General features: G+C 43.8%; 1 protein-coding gene across 6 annotated transcripts in view; it reads right to left on the reverse strand.

Annotated features, from left to right (window-relative positions):
- ELAVL4 (ELAV like RNA binding protein 4) overlaps positions 1-24,632 on the reverse strand; it is an 88,422-nt gene that overhangs the window by 3,233 nt on the left and 60,557 nt on the right. For 4 of the 6 annotated variants that reach the window (XM_043461380.1, XM_043461378.1, XM_043461379.1 and 1 more), the window contains exons 3-6: positions 22,343-22,446; positions 6,589-6,742; positions 4,465-4,690; positions 2,802-2,840 (exon numbers count right to left, since the gene is read on the reverse strand). In XM_043461380.1, coding sequence (XP_043317315.1) covers positions 2,802-2,840; positions 4,465-4,690; positions 6,589-6,742; positions 22,343-22,446 — 523 coding nt within the window. The other 2 variants (XM_043461381.1, XM_043461382.1) reach the window with 2 other exon arrangements.

Here is a 24,632-nt window from a genome sequence, read left to right on the forward strand (position 1 = left end):
TATGTTCACTGGGTATCCCACCCTCCCTGCCCACAGCAGATACTGAGCCCTTCTTCACAGAAGGGGCCCTACCTCATCCATCCTTTCACTCTATTTATTTATTCAGTGGAGGCCATACAGGAATCTCACAGACATGACACATAGAAAACACTCAATAACTGTTTATTGATTGAATAGGTGGATAACACTGGTAGAGGTCAATGCTTGGGAAACTGTTTTGTTTTTTTTTTAAGGAAGTTTAGGCGATGGCCCTAGAAGTGCTCAAGTCCACCATCTTTGCAGTCCCTTGACTTAACAATTGTTAAAGATCTCTTGACATTATTGAGGATGGAGATACATGAGAATGAACAGACATGACTTGTTATTAATCCAAAGGGCGGCTTATGTTTCACTTAGCATTTATTCAAGAGAGTTCCAAAAAAACCCCTGAGCAATAATAATAAAGGTGATCACTCCTTGATGCTATATTATCTGGAATTCATTTCTAAGCATCACAGGAGTGAGATTTCAAGTGGTTTGTGCATTTACATATCTTGAATCACTGTACATTAGAAAAGCAGGAAACTGTTATTTGTTCTATTATGACTACTTTTGTATTAGGCTTCAAAATCTTCGTAGTTTTCACATAATCTTGGAAAGAAAAACAATACTTCAGATACTATTCATTGTCTGATAAAATATGTATGTGATTCATGATGGATGCATCAGATGAAACAATTAGGTTACCAGTGCCTACAGCAGAAAAAATATTTGTTAACATTTTACTTATACCAAACTTATACAGTTATTTTGATTCTATACACTGATTAGTATTTGCTTTTCATTTGTTTTCTTTCTTCCTGAAAAGAGGGATAGAAGGAGAGGAAGCAAAAACTGGGGAAGAGAATGGATTAAGTGTCACTTAGGACTGTTTTAAAAATAAGCATATATCCATATATGCATAGGATTTGAAAGTCCTATGAAAGAATACTCTGTATCTAATTAGAATTTCAATAATCAAATGGATGCTGAAAATATGCTAAACATAACAACTCAACAGATATTATTTTCAGTATTATTCACTAAGTAAATCTTCCCTCTTACTTAAAAACAAATTAACAGGACAAAACCCAAATCATCATGGTACTAATTCTTAGAAGGGCAAATCCATGTGTAACTGTTATTTGCATAATTTCTGAAGACTGTCTTCTCAACTTTCTCTCCTCCAACTAAGTCAACTGACCTCTTTCAGTTTATAGGTAGAGAACAGCTAAATATTATAAAGCCAAAGTCAGGGGCTAGCAAAGAGGTTTCAAGTAGAGCCTCAACTTCAGATGGTAATGCTACCTGAGCACTTTGGTAGGAAGGGCTCTGGATCCAAATCTGGGCTTAGTAGGAAAAGAGAACGCTCTTATCAACTTGTGATGTTTAATTATGGGTGGGGAACTGGAGAAGACGGCAGCGTGTGTGCTGTCTTCCCTGACCTCATCTGTATATAAGCATCACTCTCTTCACAGTATCTCACTAAGTCCGAGAGGAGCAAAGGTATGGGACAGAGCTGGGAAAAATGTAAAATGTGTGGCAACAGGCAAGCTGTGTGCCAGATACATGGAGGTAATTCAGTCAATCTCATAGGGGCTGGGATTGCAATTCGAGAGGCTGGTGCCTTGAGAGTGAAGTCTGCAGTCAAGTTACTTCCTCTACTGTGTGCCAGTTTCCAGAGCAGGGTACTGGGCTGGCCAAAAAGTATGTGTGGGCTTTTCCATAAGATGTTATAGAAAAACTCAAGCAAAGTTTTTGGGCAACCCAATACTTACCCTGCACAGCCAAGTGGTAAAAGACTCGCCTCATATGGGGAGTATGACTCCGACTACTCATGACCACACTTTTCTCCCTTGACAGTAGGAAGGGGAATTAAAGTGTGCAGCTCTGCGGAGCAGGATGAGAAAGATGCGATGTCCCTGGCAGCTCAATGGGGCTTATCAAAAGTACACGTGGGAATCTCATGGACACAGTGACATACAGCACCCAATTTGCAGATTCAGTTTTCAGACTAGGTCTGGAACACCCCTGTGACTACATTTGGAAAGTCCCCCAAACTTTGACTCTGTTTGAACCCTCGATCCCACAAAAAAGGTTTTAAATAAAAGAAACAGCAAGTTTAAAACATACATACACATATAACCAAGGGAGGACTGATAATTACTGCTAAAACCTGTAACAAAAGAAACCTCTGGTTGAGGTGCACACAGATACACTTCATTCTCAGGCTGTGCCCTGAAATGAACACTGAGGTGGGGGCAGGAGTCATAAGGTCACCCACGCCTTTATTCATGCCTTGGCCAGGGCTGGTAGTCCAAAATCTAATTTTTCCACTGGCAATCATAAGATTGTCAACCATGATTAGCAAAATGTTCTAATTTTGATTTGCTGGAATCTGCCCTCTTAACTGAATCTTGGCATCACTAATGCAAAACAGTTGCCTTGCAAGTTTACAAAATCAGCTGGCAAAGAGTCACAGCCTTCCCTCTTAAGGGAGCTGTTCGAGGAGCAGATTATCAAGGGCTTGGTAGCTGTGGCACCTGAACCGTAAGAGAAGCCCACCTGCAAATAAAAGAAAAAGTGAAACACACAAACACACTTGTGTGCCCTAAAAGAAACAAAATCAACTGAGGTCTGAAAGTAAAAAAGAATCTGACATGCTGGTGGAAGAAAAAGGAAGAATTAAAAAAAAAAAGTAAAGTTAGTGAATTAAAAAAAAAAAATTCTAGCCCCAGTCTGTGCCAACACGGACATCTGGCAATCTGTGGAGTTTTAATTACCTCTTTACGCCATAGGCCATATTAAGCAAATTGTCCAGCCTGCAAAGAGAAGGAGGGTCTCTGGGTTAATGCCTCACAGATGGCAAGATCGCTCAATGGAACTATTAATAAGAATGCTCCATTTTCAAAGAAGAAAAGCTCAAAAACTTTACCCGGTGCTCAGGAGCCTATCCATTGGTAGTTTCCCCTTTTCCTACCTAAGGTAATTCATGTTGAGGTCAATGCTAGAGTTCAAAGCAAGTGTCTAAATGAACCTTCTTTTCTTTCAAGGTCTAAATTAATCTCACTCCCCCCATCTCTTAGAACATGTGTGGATATTATTTATGTTGTGTGTGAAATTTTTTAAAAAGGGACCGATGGCTTCGTATGTTGTTCACCTTTTATTGTAATGAAATTTATTAAAGGTCTCTGTTACGGATTAACAATACATACACACACATCATGCATATCAGAATGGATCTTTCCTATTAGCCTGGCTACGTTAACTAAATCTTCTTACCACACACATTTTTGGGCAGGAGGGAGTTTGAGGGTTCAGACTTTTAAAAAAAAAATCAGCTTACTATTTACAACCTGAAAACACCTCCCAGCAAATTGCCATTTTGTTATAATCTCCTTCATGTTCAGTATCTTACTCAGGGACAAGCTTTTCACATCATGGGGCAGTAGTAACCATAGTTTCCACCATTAGAAGCCTGCTGGAAAGGCTTTTTACATAAATACTGCATGCGCTCTCACACAAAATAAAAATTAGATGACTTGGACTCTTCATGAAATCATTAACCGTTTCATATTCAGGGGGCATGGGAGGACACTTGGAGGCTGATTTTTCTCCTCTTTATGGCCAGATGGAAGGGCCTACTACCCATGTGATGTTTGAAGAAGAGAAAGACCCTTTCATTAAAGGGAAGTCAGGGCATGGATCAACTAAAATAATTATTTAGAATTATTATGGGTAGGTTAAGAATATTCTTATCTCTTGCACAGTAGAGATTGGTTAATGTCAGATTGCCTTCCTGGAGAGATATCTGCCTTTCAGAAATGTCCCAGGAGAAGGAGAACGTCCCACTGCACCTGGAGCTTCCTAGGGGTTGGGTACATCAGGGAAACGCTAATAAGGCTTGGAAAAAGTCTTCCTCCTTGCCTTCCCAAAGTCTACTGACTTAATGTCAGAGTGAAGTTAACATAGAAGAGAGGATCCCCCCCACCCAACCCAATAGAAGCACCGGCCAGAGAAAGAGGAGAGCAGACCAGACCACTCCCTTTGGTAAGGACATGCCTTCTGGGCTACTCTTTTCTTTGACTTCATCAAAAGTCACTGCTTTAGCCTTAAGTCTAAACTGCTGAATGGAGTCCCTTATCTGTGATGAACTCTTGTTGAAACTGAACCTTCTTATCTGCTTAAATGTAGAAATTTGTTTCAATCAAAGAATCTGAAGTTTAATCACAATCATGTGCTAGTTTGAAAGGGGGCTTAGAAGAGCATCTGGCCCAGTCATCACATTTTACAGCAGTGGAAACTGAAGTTCAGGGGGAGTGTCCCACAGTGGTTCCAGGGGGCAGATGTCCTCACTCAGCCACATCCTTCAGGGCCAAGGGCTTCCCTGGCTCCTGCCCAGCTCTGTACTCCTGTAGCAGGGCTGTTGCCCTGGGGTACACCTACCTGAACCTCTGAGCCTGGTGGTGAAGTGGGCCAGGGTAGCGCCGGTTGGGGGACTGGTAGAGCTGGGAGAGCAGGGCCTGGCTGGACTTCTGGCTGGGGTTGTTGGCAAACTTCACAGTAATCGGTTCTGTAGCACCGCTGGGCTTCTGGCCATTCAGACCTTTGATTGCTTCTTCTGCCTCAATCCTCTTATCAAATCGGATGAATCCCACCCCTCTGGACACTCCTGGGGAAAGAGAAAGAGCCTCTGTAAACAGTGAACAAACCAAACTGGTAAAGATCCCCAGGAAGATATGGGCTGAGTCCCAACAATGTTTCTTGGGGAATCAGCCCACTTGTGGGGCTAGGGCTGAGCCTGGCTTCCTGAATCTCTCTCACCCATCAAAATGCATCTGCCTGCCTTTTTGCCCTCATGGCTCTGGGCTGGCAATTCCTGCCCACAGAACACAGGCATATTTCACATCTGTCCCTTCCTGCCTTCCTCCACCACCCTGCTCAGCCCTCAAGCCTCCCTTTAGCTGCTGTAACTGACCATCCGCAGTCCAGTCTGTAGCCCCTCAATGTGTCCTCCATACCTGGCAACTAAATAATCCATTTGAAAGCAAACTCTAACCATATGATACCCTTTAAAAACACCTTTTATACCTTTTTGTACCTTTTCTGTTTTTTACCCTGTGAATATACCTGTTCCTCATTGTTCCCTACTCCAAAGGCAGAAAAAGAAATGAACAAAAGCCATAAAAACCCCGTCCATGGCTCCAGGTGGCATACAGAGGAATTCCAGACTTCTTGGCATGGCATTTAATGCCCCTGAGGATCTGGCCCCAACTCCCTGCTGAACCTCATGTAAGCCAAGCTAACTGCCAGATATTCCTTGAACAGGCTGTGTTCCTCCTTCACTCCGTGCCTTTGGGTATGTCCTATCATCTATTCTATGGGATATATCTTAGCCACCTAGAATGTTCTATCTCTCCTTCTCACCAGACAGCTTCAAGTCACCCTCTAAAACTCTGTTCAAACACCATCCCCTTGATGGAGACTTCCCTTCCATCAGTGCCTAGCAGGCACAGCACACCTTCTCCTGAACGCTCCTGGGGTGCTGGGCAGCTCTAGCTGGTACTCATCACACTTGTAAGGTCTTGTGAGGATCACACTTGTGGTCTTGTAAGGATGGGGCTGTGACACCTTCGTCCCTGACCTCTGGTGTCCCTCTGCATAGCATCTGGGGCAGAGCTACCTTCAGTGAGGTTTGTTGCAATAATCAGACGATAAACACATGCTAAATGACTCTCCTGGTGGCTCAGATGGTAAAGAATCTGCCTGCAATGCAGGAGACCCGGGTTGGATCCCTGGGTCAGCAAGATCCCTTGGAGAAGGGAATGGCAACTCACTCTAGTATTTTAGTCTGGAGAATTCCATGGACAGAGGAGCCTGGTGGGCTACAGTCCATGGGGTAACAAAAAGTCAGACATGACTGAGTGACTAACACTCTCACTTTCAAATGACTCTCAGGGGGTGTTTTTAATTAGAGTAGGTGAAAACCTTGTCATCAAAAACGCAACCTGGGTGCCTTTCTTACTGAGAGGCGGTGGCAGTTGCTTTTCTTTATGATAGCCCAAGTACCGCGGGATCCAATGCCGGGGTATCCCTGCACCGCTACTAACTGGACAGCTGCCCCACTTTGGACCTCTGTTCTCTTACCTGTGAAATGAGCCAATTTCAGTTCCCCTCTAACTCTACAGTGCTATCAGAGCAGCCAGAGCTATACACAGAGGTTCTTTTCACATGCAAAAGTAATGTTATTTGGTTGAGGGTTGAAAGGGACTTTGAAGGTCATTCAGCCCCACTCCCAGCCTGGTGGCTGAATCCTCGTTACAACTCTGCCAAGTAGCTTAGCTGCTGCTGGCACCATTCCCATAATGGAGTCCTTCTACTTCCCAGGATGGCCCATTTTAAATTTCAGCAGTTCATTGATAAAAAGTCTTTCTTCTAAGTCAAAAAGCTGCCTACTTACGACCCATATCCTTTCCCGTAAGTAACCATTACCCCTCTGCTCCTGCGGGTCACAGGGCACTGGCTGGTGACGCTGACCCAAGGGAAGGAAATAGCCTAGAAATACTTCACCTGTAACTTGATCAACCAAGATTCGTGAGGTGATGATACGGCCATATTGTGAGAAAAGCTGTTCCAGTTCCTTCTGGGTCATGGTTTTGGGAAGGCCGCTAACGTACAGGTTAGCATCCCTGATTGAGGCAGAGCTCGGACGGGCATATGAGACCTAGGAAAAGGCAAGAGGTGCTAAATGCATTACAGGCAACACCCTCCAAGTAGAGGCTGAGTCCACAACAGAGACGACAGCCCACGTCTATCACTCTAACTCACAGTGTCAGTTCAGATAAGTCTGTAGTTCAGATTTTTAGCTGTGCTTGTACTAGTAATGAGAACCAGGAGAACAGCAATAGAGGAACAAAAGGAGAGTGGATGATAACTTAAAACAAATGCACAGATAAGGGTCTCTAAGTGCAGAACAAAATAGCTACTGTATGGCAGCTGTTAAATGCAGAACAACCCACGCATGGAGTTCTGAAGATTTACCTCCAGGATGTGGGTGTATAGATGATTTACTGTATCCAACACATAATAATCTTTGAATAAACCAAAAAAAAAAAAATTTTTTCCCATAAAATTCTGCTCTGCAGCTTTCTTTCCTTGCCACTCCCAACCCCCAGTCCCTTCTTGAACACATAAAAAGCGATCAGGTTCTCTGCAAGATTTTTTTTTTTTTTTTTTTTTATGTCCCATCCTTTGTGTTGTTCCAATCTGTTCCCACAAGGTCTGCTCTCGCTGAATGACAAAGTGCTGGTGAAATGGGGCTGAATGAACATCTGCTTGTGAAACTAGATATGTGACCTTGTCATAGCATCTGCAAGAACCAGTTGCCTTCGAACTTGGAGGTGGAGCAGCTAAAACCACAATAAACAAAATGAGGTCACGATGGGAATGAGGGAGGAGAGGCCAGTGGAGAGAGATGCGAGCCTCTTCGATGGTTATAATAAGTTTGACTTTATAAATTTGTCCTCCCAGATCTCTCAGCTGCTTTTTTTTTCTCCCCAAAAAGCTAACACAGAAGTGTAAACAGATCTGAAATTCCATCTGCAAGAAGCCAAATCTGTAGCAGTACACATAAGCAAAGCAAACCCCAGCAGTCATTAATTTTAGACTTTCATTTACTTATTTATTTATTTTTTTAAGAAAACAACATCAGACATTTGAAATATAATTTACAGCTAGTCTAACAAAAGCATTTTCCTGCTAAAGCTATTTCTGGGGCGGTTATGGCTCAGAATAGATGATGAAAACAGTCATTTCAGAGCACATCTGACAATGTTGGACAGGAAGGGACCTATATGCCTTAGCATTTTTCAGTTTTATTTAATTTGTATAAACAATTCACAGGACCTGCTAAGACTACAGGGGTGAGGGAGTGAGTGGGTATGCTTGTGTGTATGTATTCTCTGCAAACACGAAAGCACGTTTGCAAAAGGAATTGTATGCATTAAATTGGACCTAATTGGCATTAGGAACTAAATCTCCATCAGTGAAGCAGACCTTGCCTCTGAGAATGGGTCTAGCAGTGAATCCCACAGAGGGGCATGAAGGATGAGTATATCCCCTCACTCTATCCCCTTCCATGCAGAGATGCCAGGTCCCTTTATGGGTTCCACACCTAAAAATAGATGTTGACTCAACAGATAAAATGATGTGAGTGACGAATCTGCCTCGCCAGCCTCCTACTGCCAGTGGAGCAAGGAATCCTGTCGGCAGTATCTACCTCTTCTAGAAACTCACGTATGGCCTCTGTAGGCTCCTTCCCAGCAAATGGATGACATGCAGAGAGGACTTTGCATGGAAGGTCCTTGTGTGTGCATTTAGGGGTGAGGACTGAAGAACCATGAGACTGCCAACACAGGGCATCACTCCACATAAGGTTGTCCTACCCTGACCTTTCAGGTTATAATCTAGCAGAAGTGTTTTTCTTAGGCATGAGGAGGGAGCAGTAGGGAGAAGGAAATAAAAACATCACAGTGATATGTCTATGGTAATGAGGGTCACCCTGGTCTCACCCCTGCCAATTGCTGACAAATTAATTATCTGAATGATCTTAATGTTCCCCCAAAACATACGTCCTCATCTTTATGCTTTTGTCCAGAGGGAACATTTTCTCACCTATTTCCTCAGGTCCTAATCGTATGGCCCTTTTAAGGTCCAGCTCGAATGCCACCTTCTCTAGATGGCTTTCCCTAATTTTACCTTCTCTTAAAAATCTCCCTGGCAGTGCTCTTAATGAATTGCACCCATGGTACTTAACCCATTTTGACCTTGATTCTCCATCTCTCTATCTAGTCTGCTGATCTCCTTGAGGTCATGCATTAGCGCGTGTGTATCTTATTCATCTCTGTGGTTCTAGCTCCTTCACTCACAGGGTGCTCAACATCTACTGAAAGAGTGAATGAACACCCACAGATCATAATGAATGACCTGGACATTAATGGTATGTTGGGTTAACTGCAGCTTGAATTCCTCCACTTAGGGGGAGCATTAAGCATCCAGAATCATAGCTGCGATAATCTGCTCAGCTGTGAGCTAAGAGATAAGTCTCCTATTCTCCAGGATCTGGGGTGGGAAGGACTGAATCTTGTTCAAGAACTAAATTTAGAGGCCACTCTTATAAAACATTTCCTGAAGATCTACTATGAGCCAGGCATAGTGCTGTATGCTGGGGATATACAGCAAGCAAGAACAGGCATGGTCTCTTGCCCCAAAGGACTTCTGAGTCCAACGGGGGCAAAAGGCAACTCCATAGCAGGTACTCAACAAATGAGTTGAATAGAAGAATGGTGTACAAATGGACCAGTTATCATAATGCCACAAGATGAGTGCCATTCCAGGGTTATATGGGGAGAGACTCGTGGGGAGATAAGTTGTATGTCAGTGTGTGGTGGGGTCAGGGAACCATCGCCTGATGATAACCCTCCACTGCTGTGAGGACAAAAGAGATGATGAAGGTCAAGGGCGTAGTGCAGTGCCTGCCTGGTAACCCATCAATGCATAATGGATAGTAACGACTTTGATCCCTTTAGTTCTGGGCAGCCAGAGCTGGGGCACATGCGAGAGCAGGCTGGGGACAGACCTGCTAGGGAAAAGGATCTGGCACAGGAAAGTTAATGACAGAACCAAAATCGATTCCCCAAAAGAGGATTCTGACAGAGGCAGAATCTCAGCTGGGAAGGATTACTGCAGCATACTCCAGTCCCAGCCCAGCAACAGATCTCAAGGGTGAACAGCATCTTGATCATTCACCAAAGCCTAAATCCCACTTAATTTTTCTCCTCTATTTGGAACCTTAGGTCTATCATTTCTCTCAGTCCCCCATCCTGGAAACCTGCAGAAGTGGGAGTGGGCAAAAATAACAGAAAAAGGATCTTCCCACATTTAGTATCCAAATGCTTGTCCCAGTATGAAAACTTTTCAAGTTTCTTCATATATTTATTAAATCTTAACTGAGTGACTACAGGTCTCAGACCCTTTGTTAGGCTGAAATATTTCTAAAAACATCGCTGACTTTTAGCTCCGTCCTGACGTTTAGCATAATTGCTAGTTTATTAACCCCACTAGAACCCAGGGCTTCCAACACGGGAAGTGCCCTAAAGAACTCTGAGTCTCAGACCATCGGGGTCCTGCTCACTTCTTTCATCCAGAATCTCCGAAGACAAGACCGGCATTTCCACGCCTGCACCAATCTTGCTCTGGACCTCAGGAGCTAGAGTAGGGAGACAAAGCCTCTCTCCGGGGAAGGACGGCTCAAAGGCAGATGACTGTACAGACGATCTTGTCTGAAGATCTGCAGTCACTCCAAACTCCCTATCCCTCCCTGTCCCTACAGGCTTACAGTAACTCCTACTCTCTGCAAGATGGACAGTACAGCACAGAGCTTATGAGTCACGGGCTGCCTCCAGTACTCACTAGTTTTGTGATCTTGGGCAAGTAATTTGATCTTGATAAGTCTGTTTATTTACTGACAAAAGGTGGGGGGACAATTCTCCTTCGATGGGTTTTCAAAAAGAATTAAGACAACAGACTTAATGCGTCTAGCACATACCTAGAATTTAGAATCTACTCAAATATTATTTAAGAATATAGAATCTACGTAAATATAAAGATTACATAAATATAGAATCCACATAAATATTATTATGGGATGACTCAGACTGACTTTTGTGGGTCACCCTGGGACGCTAGCTCCCACAGGGCACATCTTTCAATTTGACCACAAGCAAACATTTGAAACATGACCAGTGAGCACTTATAGAAGCTCTGTCCTCCTCCATCAGACTCGTGGGGTCTGGGACCATCCTTTACCACTTCACGACCATGAATTTCCTCTAGCGTGTTCCTACAGATTCCTCTGCCTGCCCTCTACAAAGTACTTTCCACTTTCCAAAGTGACTTCACAAGGCTGCTTTCAGCGACTCTCACCAAGGCAGGAAGGCAGGCACTGCCATTCATCCCAGACGGGGCAGCAGGACCAAGGCGGGATCTGCCCCTCGCCACGCAGCACTCACAGGTACCTTCACCTGCTCACAGCCGGGGCGTGGCAGGAACAACACAGCCTGGGGAAAACCTTTCCTGAATCATCTGGCAACACTGTGGCCCTCGTCTGACCCACCATGGAACAGAAAAAGAGGGTACTTGGAAAGCATGATAAAGACGGTCTTGAGTGCTACAAGGAGGGTGAGATGAGAGGAAAGGGGTTTCTTTAGGAAAACACTGGTACAGAAGGTGAGCATTCACTCATTCCTCCCTTTCTTGAACACTTACTGTGTGCCAGGCCCTGTGCTGGGAGGGTTTTTTCTTTAAGGATCTCACAGTCCAGTGAGGAGAGTAAGCAAACAGGTGGAGAGTGCAATGCAGAGGGCTGTTCCTGCCAGGGGGAGACTTGCTTTCCTTCCACATGGAGGATGCCTCCTGGAGTAACGTCCAGCTCCTTTGTACCCCTGCATCCCCTCTTCTCCAGGGAAGTGGTGCAATGGCTCTGAATAGGCTTTAATAAAGGGAATGAGCATGTGAGCCACAGACGCTGCCTGCTTCCTCCCTCTGGGAACCAGATGCCAGCCGGAAGCCCACTTTCTATTTCTGGTTCTATGTTCTATGGGAGTTGGCTATGCTCTCATGTGGGGAGTCCTATGGGGTACAAAGCACCCATGACATAGTGTATCAGTTTGTCAAAGCATGGGGTTCTGTGTTAAGAAGTTCAAGGTGTCCACAGAAGCCATTTGGGCCTTAATCACTAATAAACAACTTAGGGTTCCATAGTTTTTCTTTCTGTCTTACCTCTCAGTTGGCTTAAGACTTGGATGTAGAAAACGGGGGTGTCATTTGTTGAGCGCCTATGAATTACAAGAACCTCTAGCATTGACTGGATGTTTTCATGAGCTTGGTGTTCTATTCACAAAACTGTTCATTTCCACAACCATAGTTCACGGTAAGTGGTAAGGGTAACAAGTGATAATGGTGATCTCAGCAGAATGCATTATCTTTGAAATTTGTTTCTTAGAACCTTGATACTGGAAGTGACCTCAAAAGTTCAGGGCAGGATGTAAGACAGTTGGCCAACGACCTTACACATTTCCAAGGACAGGAAGCATCCTATGTAATCACTGGCCATCACTGATTATTGGAAAGTTCTTCCTTCTGCTGAATTCAAACCTGTCTCTCCCAGGTTTGAATTCTATCCTTCTCCTATTTCTATTCTGGTTCCACACACTAGGAGCATCCTTCCTGTCCTCATCACCCCTTATCTTGTGGGTCTCACTGATACGTCATAGTTAGAGCATCAGACAACTGTATTTTGAGAAAGATCACTCCAAGGCAGCTCTCATTTATGTTACTTTAACAGAAATAGAGCATCTCTTCAGCAATGGGAAAGAGACGGAGATTAACAGCAAGAGTTTTGGTAGAGAGATGTAGGTTTGGATCCTAATCACTTACTAACTATAAATGGTAAAGCTTGGGGTAAGTCACTTACACTTTCTGAGCTTATCACTTGATAACCTAGTTTGGAAGCTTCTAGAGCTAATAGAGCCTTAAACAAGCTAATGCATATATGATTCTTAGGCACTATGCCTGGCACATAGTCAGTGAAAGTGTTGAGTTGCTCAGTCGTGTCCAACTCTTCGCAGCCTCATGAACTGCAGCCTGCCAGGCTTCTCTGTCCATGGGGTTTCCCAGGCAGGAACACTGGGAACGGGTTGCCATTTCCTTCCGCAGATGCCTGCCACACAGTAAATGCTCAATAAATAGGGCTTTGAGACAACTGCTGTGTACTTAGGCCTGATACTAGACACTGGTGGTACAAAGATGAATACAGCAGCCCCTGACACGCAGGACTATTAGTCTAGCAGAGGAGACACTTATTTCAGATCAGATTGCAGATCTTCCCCAGTCTGTTGTAACACAGTACTCTCTGAGTGAGCAGAAACTTCCCAGAACATACACATCCCTGGGGACATTCATTCCAAAGAGACCAGAAGGATGGCAGCAGAGAACAGACTCTGGTGCTTCCAAGGCCTTCTAGGAGCAAACCCTCCCTGGGACCTCTGATCCCACCTCCAGGAGTAGGGAGAGAAGAAATCAGCCAGCCAGCTCCTAGAAATTACAGTTTTGATTGTGAGGATCAGCTTATTCCTGTGCCTATGGCTGCAGCCCTGCCCACAGACAGGACAGGTGTCCACTTACGTGGCCCCATGCCTCATATTTTCCCCACCCTCCACCTGGTATATGATGTCCTTCTATCAGGGGCAAGACCTGATGGCAATGTTTCTAGTGAGTTCTTCTTCTTTTTTTTTTTTTTTAATACTTATTGGCTGTGTTGGGTCTTAGTTGTGGCACACACAATCTTCATTGCTGCGTGCGGGATCCTTTTAGTTGTGGCATGTGGAATCTTTAGCTGCAGCATGCAAACACTTAGTTGCAGCTTGTGGTATCTAGTTCCCCAACCAGGGATTGAACCTGGGCCCCCTGCATTGAAGTGTGGAGTCTTAACCACTGGATCACCAGGGAAGTCCCTTTAATGAGTTATAATTGTGCTGCTTCTTCCTGCTCAAAACCTTCAGTGTTTCTCCAGCACTTTGTGATGGAAGCTCAAATCCCTTACCTGAGCATCCAAGGTCCTCTGGGATCTGGATCCACCTCTAATCTCCTGCTAACCCCACTAAGCAGCCTAAACCTCAGCTCAAACAAAATGTCTTTGTTCCTGCTATCTGTCATCCTCATGGCAAAATGAACTCCTGCCCATCCTTCCAGGCTCAGACTGAATGCCACTTCCTCCGTGAAGCCCAGGCACAAATGCCTGCTCTCTCCTCAGACTCTGCAGATGATACACATTTCAATGACAGTAGCTATCACACCCTCCCACCCGTCACAACCATCTGTGCTAACATTTCATTTGCCCCCAAAGTAAGAGCATTCTGGTGGTCTCTGCAGACTCTCTGTGGCATCTACTCTCCAAGCGTTACAGAGGGCAGGAACTCAATAACACTCTCTGAACTGAAGCAAAAAAAAATGTGTAATATACTGTATGGAACACATTTTAGCTCTTTTCCCAGGAACTAACTCAGATGTAGGGAAGGAGCTAGAGGGACCCATGGATATAAAGTGAATCCAACAATATCATGAAAGTATTTGGTACACAGTAGGCTGGATAAATACTTCTTTTAAAAAAGGGTGTGGTGATAGAATTCATGTGCCTTACAACTTCTTTTTAAAAGCCCATCTAATTATCAAGGCGGATTACTTGGTACAAGCACCTTGCAATCTGTCTAGTGGTCCCTGGAAGGGAGAGAGATGTGCTAAAGATTTCATGGCCTGGTTAGTGGAAGAGCTGGTCTCAGACTCAGGGCTTAAGACAGAGTGTCCTCACTAAATTGCAACTCCCGACTCTTGCTAAACTGGTAAGACTGCTGTGGCCTCTTGAAAGCTCCATAATACTTTCCACTACACAAAGTGAGACTCATTCTTCATGTATCTCTGAAACATGCAGATGGGGAAAAGTCTTTCCCTCTCTCTGTGTAATTCTTTCCTTGGGGTAACCCTATTCACTATCATCTTCATTCTGAGAAGCATTACTTGAGCATTCCCTATAAACCAGGATTACCTATAAGTGAGATATTATTAGTTTCCTTTTCCGGAAGATAAATTCTGGCTCAGTGTGACAAGTACTTGTCCAAAGGCATAGTGCTGGATATGACTCTGGGATCTTTCCACTATGCCAGGTTAACGTGGACAGTGAAATAGAAGCCATGTACTTGGCACAAACTGCTACTTTCCTTGGAAAGTTACCAAGCTGGAAAGATCACGCTATAATATTTTATTAGCTATACTGTTAAAGTTGGAAGGAACCATCCTGCAGATAAGGAAATTAGTCTAGAGAAATAAACTAAATTGTCCAAGGTCATCCTAGTAATTTTTAATGGAGCTGGATCTGAGTCTTCATTTGAACTCAGAGCTCTTTTGAATGGATCACAAAGGGGAAGGGGAGAGGGATGTGGCTCTATGACCTTTGACAGACCAGCTGCTTTGCTCTGGGGCTTCATGGTCAGCATGGAGAAACGATCTTATATTCTCCAGGGCCACTGATGTTCTAGGCCAGCATTGTCCAAGAGAACTTCCAGAAAACATTCTAGATCTGTGTTGTCCAACGTGGTAGCCATCATCTACATGTGGTTCCTGAGTACTTCAAATGTGTCTAGTGTGAATGAGGAACTGAACTTTTCATTTATTTTTAACTTATTAATTTAAATTCAAATGTAAATAGCCATATGTGGCTAGTGGCTATTATACTTGACGGAACAGTTCAGAGTCCAGAAACAACACAAAGTTATAGCGTCTTAGAGCTACAGGGGACCTTTAGGATCATTTAGTCAGACTCCAGTCTGGTATAGCCGTCCCTCTAAGTTATCCATGATGACTCCACACGAATGTCTCTGATAGTCAGGGACTCACTATGACCCGAGGCAAATGACAGACACAAAGATTTTCTTCTCAGATTCTGGAAATATAAGATTGAGCTTCAGAGTCACTGCAGACTTTTTTTTTTCTCTCTAGAGAATGGAAGAGCAACCACTGCGGGGTGAATACGTGAGTGCAGGACCATGTGACTGTCTTCTTCATTTGCCTCTGAACAAGCCTTACAGTGTCTGGTCCCTTCCAAACACGGAGCTGAGAATGGGACACGAGACGCCTGGGATGGGTTGACCAGAGTAGACCAGAAAAGACCACTGCTTCCTGGGATCTGGAGTGGACATTCTCCTAAGACAGCTGAGGTGTGACGAATGTTTTTAAGCAGCTCACATCACATTGTGGGATCTTTTACACATGTAGCCAGCCTAAGGCCCTAAGCCTGATTCCACATACTGTGAAAACCTAGGTGTGCTTGTAACCTGTACCTGCCCAATCTTCTGTCTCCCAGACACGGGGCACTGTGGATGACCTTTAAGATACTGGAAACATATGAGCCTCACTAACTGTATCTCCATCTTTCCAACTCCTATACCTGTATCTGAAATTATTCACTCAGAGCAAGTTAACAGGGCCCTGGGAAGCAAAGCAGCTGAAAAGAATCTATCACAGGAAAGAGGGTCCGGTACAACTGGGGTGAACGGGTCTTCCATTTTCACTGGTGTTGCCACCCTCTCTCTTCACTCCTTGGGGATTCAGTGATCCAGCTGCCCCTGCTGACCTTGGCTGGGACGCACTCCCACACTGGCTCTGACTACAGCCATAATGGAGGAGGAGAGACAAATGCCTTTTTATTATTAATGAGACTGAGGGAGGTAGTCTATCATTTCTGGGTGGGGTGATATCCGTCAGCAAAAAATGATCTGCTAACTCTCTGGGAGGCATTAAGGGCAGTGATAGGAGAAATAATTGCTTATGCCGAGTGCAAAGAAAAGATGCCTCAGCGGAATGGAGGCCTTTAGCGAGGCAGGTGGATTGTGGGCGGAGGGAGGGAGGCAAGGCTCCCTGATGACCCCTGGCAAGAGAAAGAAGCGGGAGGGGCAAACGGGAACCTGCGAAACTCAAGTGTGGAAAGATTCCCCTGGAGGCACCGTTAGTGCTATTAGAAGAATAAAGCGAAAAGGGAGAAATGGCTAAGCAGTGTCGGAGCAAGAGAGGCTGAAATAAAGGAACTGCTCTCCTTCCCGGAGAAAAGAGGTTTTTTTCCCCTTCTGAAAAGCCTTCACTCACACACCTTCCCCTCCTCTAACCCTGCTCCCTCTGGAACCAGGCTGCTGCCTCGTGATAAAGCTTCCTTCTTACTCTCTCACCCGCTCTCCTGATGGAGTGCCAACTCTCCTGGGTTCAGGCAGAGTGGCAGGAGCAGCCTTTGTGTCCCCTCAGCCCAGCCTAATCCTGAAATCACTCACTCCTCCCGTCTGCACAAGAGCTGTGCTCTGGGAATGCTGTCTTTAAAGTCACAGTTTCAGAATTTGAGGAATAGCTGAATGCAATGATTAGGGCAAGAAAAGCCACAAAATTATTTGTGAATGTAATGCAATGAGAAAAGGAAGGAAACACATAAAAATGTTAACAGCGTTGAGTTGGGAATGGCTGATGTTGCCTTCATCAGATAATAATGAATTTTCCAAATTATTTATAAATAAGCCTGTTGTGCTTTTAAAATGAGTAAAACAAAGCTTCTAATAGAGATGATGAAAAACCAAAGTCTAAGGCTGAAAAAACTTAGCATAACAGCCCGCAGGCCGTTGGCCTCATTCGTCAAACATCCCAAGTGACGTGCCATTGCCGGATGAAATTTCTTGGAACTTCACTTTGACTAGATCCCTCCTGTGCTCAAACCTTGTACAGCTTCCTACTCCCGCCCCTCTACCCCAATCTAGTGGGAACCCCTGCAGCCCCATGGCCACCCCCACCTCCCTACATTAGAGGTGCTCCTTTGAGGGTTTGTGTCTCCCATGAAAGGGGAACTTCTAGAGGCAGAGCACTGAATGCTTCTCTAATCCTGTTTCTCAAACTTGGGTTAAAATCCAAACAGGTGTCCCACTATTCAGAGCTTTAGGATTCCAAATCCCCAAATTCCATTTTGGATCACTTTTTACTGGAGGTGGTCAGTGTCACTTGTATATCAGTCCAAACTTTTGATAAACATATCCCTGTTTTGAAGCTACTACAGAATCATCTACTTTTCTTTGTTCCTAATTCATGCAACAAAGAGCTGGACCGCTGCAACTGCATTCTTAAGAAGCACTAAGAAGGGGAGCGCTTTTTAGTGAGAGGCTAGAATAAAGGGTAAATTCAGAAGCTGCTTTGTAAAGCCCACAGGGAGATTCAGGACTGGACTGGCATCCACTGTGAGGTTTAGGGGATACTGGGAATCATTTTCCAGAATTCACAGCCATTTAACCCAATGCTTCTTGGAGTGTAATGTGATCTCTGTTGGAGAAACTGGGTTCCAGGGAGCTAAACAACACTTCTGAGGCCCTAAACAGGGCAAATTATCTTCACTGGGTTTAGGGTTGAAATGCTGAGCAAAGCCCCAGTTTGGGGTCTTTGGGGATAGTCAGTGTAAATAACTCCTTGGTCCATACCCCATGCCTCTCTGACATACATGGATGGAAGACTCTCCAGGGCGCTGTCATCTCTGGGTCACCTAAGGACCTACTGCAGGGCCTGCAAGGCAGGGGTCTGAGTAGACATGATCTGAAGTCAGGTCTGTCTCCAGATTGACGGCAGAAGCCCCGAACTGCAAGTCTGTTTACTGAAGAACTTAGAGGAGCCACGCAATTCATCTGTTTGCTTTTTATATCTCCTTCCCTCGTCAGAGAGTATAACCCATGTGTGCACAGAACCAAATACACACCCACACACTCACAGAATACATGTGCTGCTGAGCAAGCAGGTGGCGTGACATTCCAACACAGGCGACCTATTGCCAGAGTTATTTTTAACACATATTTTTCTTACTCCAAATCTCACTTACTAACTGATCCTGGGTAAGTCTCTTAACCTCTTTGGGCCTCAGTTTCTTCATTTGTATAAGGGAGAGAGTCATTATTTTAAGAATCAGAGCTGATGTGTGTAAAGCTTTTAGTGTTTGGGAAGCTTCAAGGGTTAAATATTATTAAGCATGAAATGAAAAGGAGTTAGACACCATAAACACTCAATATAAGGCATCATTACTATCATTATTATTTCCTTTCAAGCTCATGCTCACCTATTAAGTAACTCCTGGAAGACTCTTTCACAGTATCTTTGGATGCTAACTCAGCTCAACTGCTGGCCACTTGTGTGCCTTTGCACAAGTCACTTCATCTCTGAGCCTAATCTCCAGAGGGATGGGGACCTGGCCACTTTCTCCCACTAAAGAAGTTAAGATTCAAAGAACAATTTCTCTGCAGTCTCATGTTTGCAAGCATGTACTAGATGGTTCCAGGGAGATCTTGGTAATGCATACTTCCACCGAAGATACTTGTTTTTTCCTGATAGGCAAGTTATCTGCAGTCATCCACATTACTTGGAGGGGATTACTTAATGAAGCGGTCTGTTTTTTCTGCTTTGATGCTGTGTCTGCACCAAGACTGTATTCTCCTCGAGCACAGAGACCTGGTTTTGCCCTCCACAGGTCCTCAGGATTCATGCACAGTTACAGTACATCCCCCCTAATAAAGGGGAAAGGAATAGTTGTTAACAGTGAACCATCATTTGTGGGCACCTTCTACTAGCAACCTAGTAATAAATCACTCATTTTCAAAATGCAAAGCAGTGTTTGTGTATCTAAATTTGAGTTCAGAGGTTGCAAACTTCTCTACAGGTCAACTCTTAAGTTTTGTTTGCTTTGCCTACATAATGCTCTAAAAATTTCTTAGTTGATTCAACCTTTCAAAATCGGGAGATTTGGCATAAAATACCTAGATTTTGGTTTCTATTGAATAAGTGGAAGATCTGACAATGAACTGGGCCTAAATAATCAGCAGTAGCTGAAGAATAGCTGCCCTTTTTAGCGCTCTCCAGCTCACTATGGTTTCCACCACTTCTCAGGGCTTTCCAGAACTATCTCTGAATCTAGCTGTTCATCATTAACCTTCAAAGCTTAGTAATTAACTCTTGGTTTGCCTGTATCTGTGCTGTACATTTAAACTCATGTGTTTTGCATGAAGCAAAAGGAGAGACAGACTTGACCAGAGTTTGCAAACACGTACTACATGGTTCTGAGGAGATCTCTATAATGCATGCTTCCAAAGAAGATACTTATTTTTTTCAGGTAGGAAAGTTATCTATTCCTTCATGAAAGTCGGAGCAAAGAGATAAATCTCACGTCATTTATTAAAGCAAACTGATGCAGAAGAAGTAAATAGCAGCCTGAAAGGCAGAAAAGCAATTTTAAAAAAATTAATAAATGATGAGACTATTAACACGGCAGGAAAAGGGTCTGCTTTTTTTTCCTTCTCTTTAATATGATTTTTACCTTAAACACTGTGTCCCTTTAGGAAAGGGAAGAAAAGTTAATAAAGGAACCTATCACTCAAACTTAATTTTTAGTATGGCAAATAAACTGCTTTAATGAAAGGGCTGAAATTCCCAGGTTTGCACATTAAATTTTCATTCATTGTAGAGAATGGAAATTATTGATTCAGCCGTGGCATCATGCATTTTGGATCCTATGGAAGCCCACGTTACTGCTGGGTGCAAACATGTTGGCAGTGTTTTGATGCCGGGTGAGTACAGGGTGGGTGAAGGGGTGGGGAAAGGGATACAGAGAAGGGAAGGAGGCAGATTGATTCTTCACAGAAAGAAAATAATCAATGTTCCTTGTCTCTAAGATCCACTGGGACAAAGCACTGTGGGCTAGGGAGTACATTCTCAGGTCAGAAAAGCCTGGTCCACTCAGCCTTTGGGGAATCCCCAACGGCTTCATGGAATATTTTATTTAAAAAAAGCAGAATGGATGGCTGAGAATTTGATCTTAAGCTGTTGGGGAGGCTTGGGTTTTAAGAAAACTGTAGAGGAAAGGAAAGTACCTTTCTCAGTTCGAGTTAGGGAAGAACAAATGCCTGACATTCTAAAGCTGAACTGGATAACACAGAAAAATCAGTCAAACCCACAAATACAGCTATCAACCTAGGGTGGCCTCAATCCAAGAGGCAAGTGACAAGAGCATCCTATCTCAAAGCATTGAAAATAGGTATGTTTTTCCTTCGAAAGAAATCAACACTCCTGCCTCTCAGAGGATACTCCATAATTATACAACTCTCAGTTATTTCCCCCTAAGAGAACTCACAGGGACTGATTCCAAGCTGAGACTGAGGCAACCTGAATCAAGCCCGTTTTGGGGTCTTTGTGAAGCACAGACTGTATGAGATCCGCAAAGCAACAGTCTTTAGAAATAAGCTAAATGAAACTACGAAAGTAGAGTGGCTTAAAGTGAAGGAAAGAAGGAAAGAAAGAGGGAAAGCAGAAAGGAAGGAAGGAGGGAAAGAAGGAAGGAAGAAAGAGTAGAAAAGAAAAAATAGATAACCACATAATACACTCCCAAAAGAGAAGGTTTCTATTTTGTTTTTTGTTTTGATTACCTCCCAGCTGACATTATCTTATACCAGGTAGCCTCCTTATCCATCTGGATGTTAGAAAAGTAGTCTGTTGAACTAAAAAGTTCTGATTTTGTGTTTTCAGATGCTAAGATCTGGTGCCATCTATAGATTTCCATTCTGGGAGAGGTTTCTCTTTTGTCCTACTTTGCGTCAGACCTGCTGTCGTGAGGATAAGAGTGCCCAGGAGACATCTCCTCATGGTTTAATAGGCTATGAAGGATGGGACTCATTAATCGGCTGGCAGCTGCCCCCAAATAGGATGCTGCCTGGAGGTAGGGGAAGAAGGGAAAGGGAGGCTGAGGAGGAGGCAGGCTCCATCCAGGGGACCACCACCGACTGTCAGGGGTCAGGGGCCAAAAGCAAACAGCACCACCTCCTCAAGGATCCCCTCAGGGTGAAACTTGAACCGAGAGCATGACATTCCAGCCACAGAAACCTCCATCTGGAGAAGCAGGCTCTGGATAACTGGAATTTTTTTTTTTTTTTTTTTGCTTAAAACAACCCCTCTTGAGATATTACCTACCAGTCTGATTATTTCTGGATTGCTAGAATGTTACTTTTCCTGTCATTCCTTTACTATGTTCCCAGATGTTACAGTACCCATCCCTACACACACCACCAGTGTGTTTCTTTATAACTGATTCTTCCTTTTTCAAGTCTTGTTTAAGAGAGTCCTCTTTACCACTGGGTAAAGCCATGCTGTTTGGCCTAGCATGTGAGGCCCCTGCCCACCTCCCACCCTCATCTTTTCATCATCTCCTTACTGAATCTCAGGTCATAGAGTTCTGTATGTCATTCCCCACTCACAATGTTCATATACATTTTCACAGTTTTGCATGTGGTGTTACTTCCACCTAGAGCAGCTTCTCCCTTGGCTCTGCTCTGACCATCTTTGCAGGCTTGGGCTCCCTGGCCTTCTTGATGTGGGTCATCCCTGGCATCTTACCTGCTCCCTGGACAGGAAGTCCCATAGTTTGTAGTTCCCTCCTTCTACTCAGCTCTCACCGTGTTCTTCTGTAATGTAATGTTCTTCTGTAATAATGTTCTTCTGTAATGTAACGTCCCTCATTTAGTACAGTAGATAGTAAGTGTCCTTTGAATAAATGAAGAAGCCACCGCCAGCTCCCTCATAGCCTGGATTTATTAGATCAAAGGATGAAATTTAACCAGTGTCTCCTAAATAAAGAGGCATATAACATATAACCTCTTACCTTTATAGTTTTGGTCTGGAGTCTGAGTCCATTTAAAGTGTTGATGGCTTTCTCTGCATCCTTTGGATCAATATAGTTAACGAATCCATACCCTAAACTCTGTCCTGTGGAAACATTTTTTAAGAGAGAGAGAGAGAGAGAGAGCTCATTATCTTGATAGAGGTAACACTTCCCATTGCAATGTGTCAAAACCCTCTAGTATATGGTTCCTTTTACACCAGGGTTTACTCTCAGGTTGAGAAATTTCTATTTTTTTTATCTCTCACTCTGGCCAGGCTTTAAACTCACAGGAGCTGCCCTAGCTGGGAACTCATAATTTCCCCTACATCCACAGCATATACACATCATATACCCACAAGTGTCCACTTAATTGGGAAGAGGCGGGGCAGGGAAGTGGAAAGAAAGAAGGTGTGGTCTGTTAGAAGAGATCTGAACTGGAGTCCTGAGGCTTTTCCCAGGAATTAAGCTGTGTGACTCTGAATTCATTTAATCTCCTGCCTACTCCCATCCCCCAATATTTCTTCTCTGCAGATAACAGCACTTGCACAGACAGGTGTGAGAGAGTCAATGAGATACTGAATGTGAAATAAATGCCTACCTGGAACATAGTATCTGCTCAACAAAAGACAGCTCTGCTATGTTCAGACCTGTAAAATTGGGGCAGGTGCTGGATGCAGTGGCTGTGTCTGCTGCTTTGGTCATGTCAGCCACGCCCGCGCTCAGAAGACCGTAGCAAGAGCCAAGCAGCAAAGACTGGAGACATTTATATTGAAGGCATGGCCTGAATTTAAAGCAGTTGCTACAAATCATTCATTGCCCTCATCATCCACCCAGCTTAAGAACAATAAAAAGGGGAGGTGGCTCAATTGGAAAGAACTGGGGAGTGCCTAACACAAAGGGAAGAGTGCAAATGAATTCCGCAAAGAGGATTTAGCTACTTTAGGTGAAGATGGCATCAACTTGTCTGAAACGAGCAGTAGCAAGTGACAGGGCTCCCCCCTAAGTGAAATAAAAATAATGTGCTTGCGATCGTGCCACTGATTATAAATAGTCCATCAGCTCTGCCATGTGTCATCAGCCAGAAATATTATTAGGAAACTTTACATTTTCTGACATACCCTTTAAGAAATACAGAGCTTAGGGTGGCTGCACAACCAGCTTGAACTTCCCAGGCAATGTTATTGATTTGTGGGCGGCAGCAGAGCCGAAGAGGAGGAAAATGACAGGACGTCACATGTCAGGAAAGACTGATTATATAAAGCTCTCTTTGGAGTACCGGGGCCAGGGCTGGGAGACAATACAGCAAAAAGTCTGCCATGTCCTGGTGACAGGAGCCCATTTCAGCAGCCAAAAAATCTTTCCAACAGCTTCTGTTTTGCTGGTAAATGTCTGTGTTTATGTTGGTTGTAGGAGGGAACCTGGGAAAACAAGTTGGGTTCCGGATCAGAAAATGGGTGACTTTGTTATTCTTTATAGGGTGGAAGTAAAGAGAACCAGGAGGAAATTCAACTGAATTTTGTCCCTAAAATGGGAAACCTAAAATGACAATACATTAGGATATTTCTTCTGTTTTGGAATAACAAGGTTAGAAGAGGAAAGAGAGGGGCACACTTTGCCAGACAGGCCTTCACCAGCCAGAATTAGTAACTGAAGAAGGGGGAGGGAATGTGGAGCACCCTGCAGCTCCTGGGTCCCTTCTCTTACTATGTTGTGTGTGGTGTGTGAGCCGTGTGTGTACAAGCGGCATGTGCATGCACATGCCGGTGCTCAGGCACACACATTCACACAACATGCACAGGAAAGTAAGAATTAGAGAAAGAGCTGTGTGTGTGAGAATTACAAGACCCTGCCACATGTTCTGAGAAAATTTTTTTGCAAATCCAAAAATACATGAGACTAATTCATTGGTTTAAAAATATCATTTATCCTAAATTCAGCTTCACCTCATCAAGCCTAGCTAAATTCACCTAATAAAATTTATTTTCATCGTGCAGAGTTATTAGTCCCATTTACCATGTATATAAGAGAAGCCTTAACAATTGATGTAAAATATTCTTACAATTATTTCTTTTAAACAGTCATGCACCGAGTTGAGGGGCTTTAAAAGGCATATTTAAAGCAATAATCTCAGTGACAAAGCTTATGTATGAGTACTAGGAAACAGGTCAGACAGAGTCAATCTATCCAACTAAATTTAATTTGTATAAAATTAAAATGAAATATGGAAAACATAGACAAAACACTCACCACTTAACTGCAAGCAATTCATGACTCACTGTACTGATGAAAT

The sequence above is a fragment of the Cervus canadensis genome, chromosome 2 (assembly GCF_019320065.1).
Source record: "Cervus canadensis isolate Bull #8, Minnesota chromosome 2, ASM1932006v1, whole genome shotgun sequence".
Lineage (NCBI taxonomy): Eukaryota > Metazoa > Chordata > Mammalia > Artiodactyla > Cervidae > Cervus > Cervus canadensis.